The sequence below is a fragment of the Eimeria mitis genome, genomic scaffold (genome assembly GCF_000499745.2).
Source record: "Eimeria mitis Houghton genomic scaffold, Emh_scaff3600, whole genome shotgun sequence".
In the NCBI taxonomy this organism is placed as follows: Eukaryota; Apicomplexa; class Conoidasida; order Eucoccidiorida; family Eimeriidae; genus Eimeria; species Eimeria mitis.
The window spans coordinates 5,034-6,191 of record NW_013571944.1 but is presented as its reverse complement, the minus strand read 5'-3'; the positions used below and the strand labels follow the sequence as shown (position 1 = coordinate 6,191).

The 1,158-nt window shown below is 57.7% G+C and overlaps 1 protein-coding gene across 1 annotated transcript in view; it reads right to left on the bottom strand.

Annotated features, from left to right (window-relative positions):
• Nucleotides 1-310: 310 nt before the first annotated feature.
• EMH_0067680 (mRNA decapping protein, putative) overlaps nucleotides 311-1,158 on the bottom strand; it is a gene marked incomplete at both ends in the record, with an annotated part of 3,889 nt that continues 3,041 nt past the window's right edge. The window contains one exon of the mRNA XM_013498658.1: nucleotides 311-1,126. Coding sequence (XP_013354112.1) covers nucleotides 311-1,126 — 816 coding nt within the window. The remainder of the gene's footprint in view (nucleotides 1,127-1,158) is intronic.

The following is a 1,158-nucleotide window of genomic DNA, read 5'->3' as shown; positions in this document are numbered from 1 at the left end:
TGCTGCTGCAGCAGCTGCCGCTGTTGCAGTTACTGCTGCTGCAGCAGCTGCTGCTGTTGCTGCTGCAGCTGCTGCTGCTGGTGCTGCTGCTGCCTCAATGCTGCTGCCCCTTTAGTGCAGCAGCAACTTCTACCGGCAGTGAGCACCACAAGCTGCTGCTGCTGCTACTGCTGCTGCTGCAGCACTAGCAGCACCAGCAGCAGCTTCTGCTGCTGCTACTGTTGCTGCTGCTGCTGCTGCTGCTGCTGCATGCAGAGATCTGTGGCGCCTTTTGCGTCTTTCCCTCTACAGCAGCGCAGCACAAAGCAGTTCAATCCCCTGCAGCAGCAGCAGCTGCTGCTGCTGCTGCTTCTCCTGCTGCTGCTGCTGCTGCTGCTGCTGCTGCTGTCTCCGTTGTATGTGGGTCTACAGAGCAAGCGCATACAGCAGGAGATGCATCAGCAGCAGCAAAAGTGCTGCTGCTGTTGCTGCTGCTGCAGTAGTAGCACCTGCTTCTGTTGCCTCTGGTGCTGCTGCTGCTGCTGCTGCTGCTGCTGTAGCTGCTGCTGCTGCTGCTGTCGCAGCAGCGAAGACGGCTACGACTTTCATATCGATGGGTGTGTGTGTCTGCTGCTGTCTCCGTTGCTGCTGCTGCTGCTGCTGCTGCTGCTGCTGCTGCTGCTGGTGCTGCTGCTGGTGCTACTTCATTTGCAGCAGCAAAACGTGCTGCTGCTGCTTGAGCAGCAGCACGACGATTAGCAGCAGGATGATAAGGTGCAGCAGCAGCAGCAGCAGCAGGAGCAGCAGCAGCAGCAGCAGGATAACTAGCAGCAGCAGAAGGGGCAGTTGTAGCAGTAGCAGCCCACTGCACTGCTGCAGCAGCAGCAACAGAAACAGGAGAAGCAGCAGGAGTAGCAGCAGCAGCAGCAGCAGGAGGATGAGCCCATGACGGTGCTGCAGCAGGAGCATCATCAGCAGCAGCAGCAGGACAACTAGGAGCAGCAGGAGGAGCAGCAGCAGCAGCAGCAGCAGATGTATTTGTAGTAGCAGCAGGAGCCCAAGAAGCAGCTCTAACGAAAGGTTGTTGCTGCTGCTGCTGCAGTATATCATCTTCATCATTTGCTGCTGCTGCTGCTGCTGCTGCTTCCTGCGTAGAAACAAGAGAAGCACAAGACAACA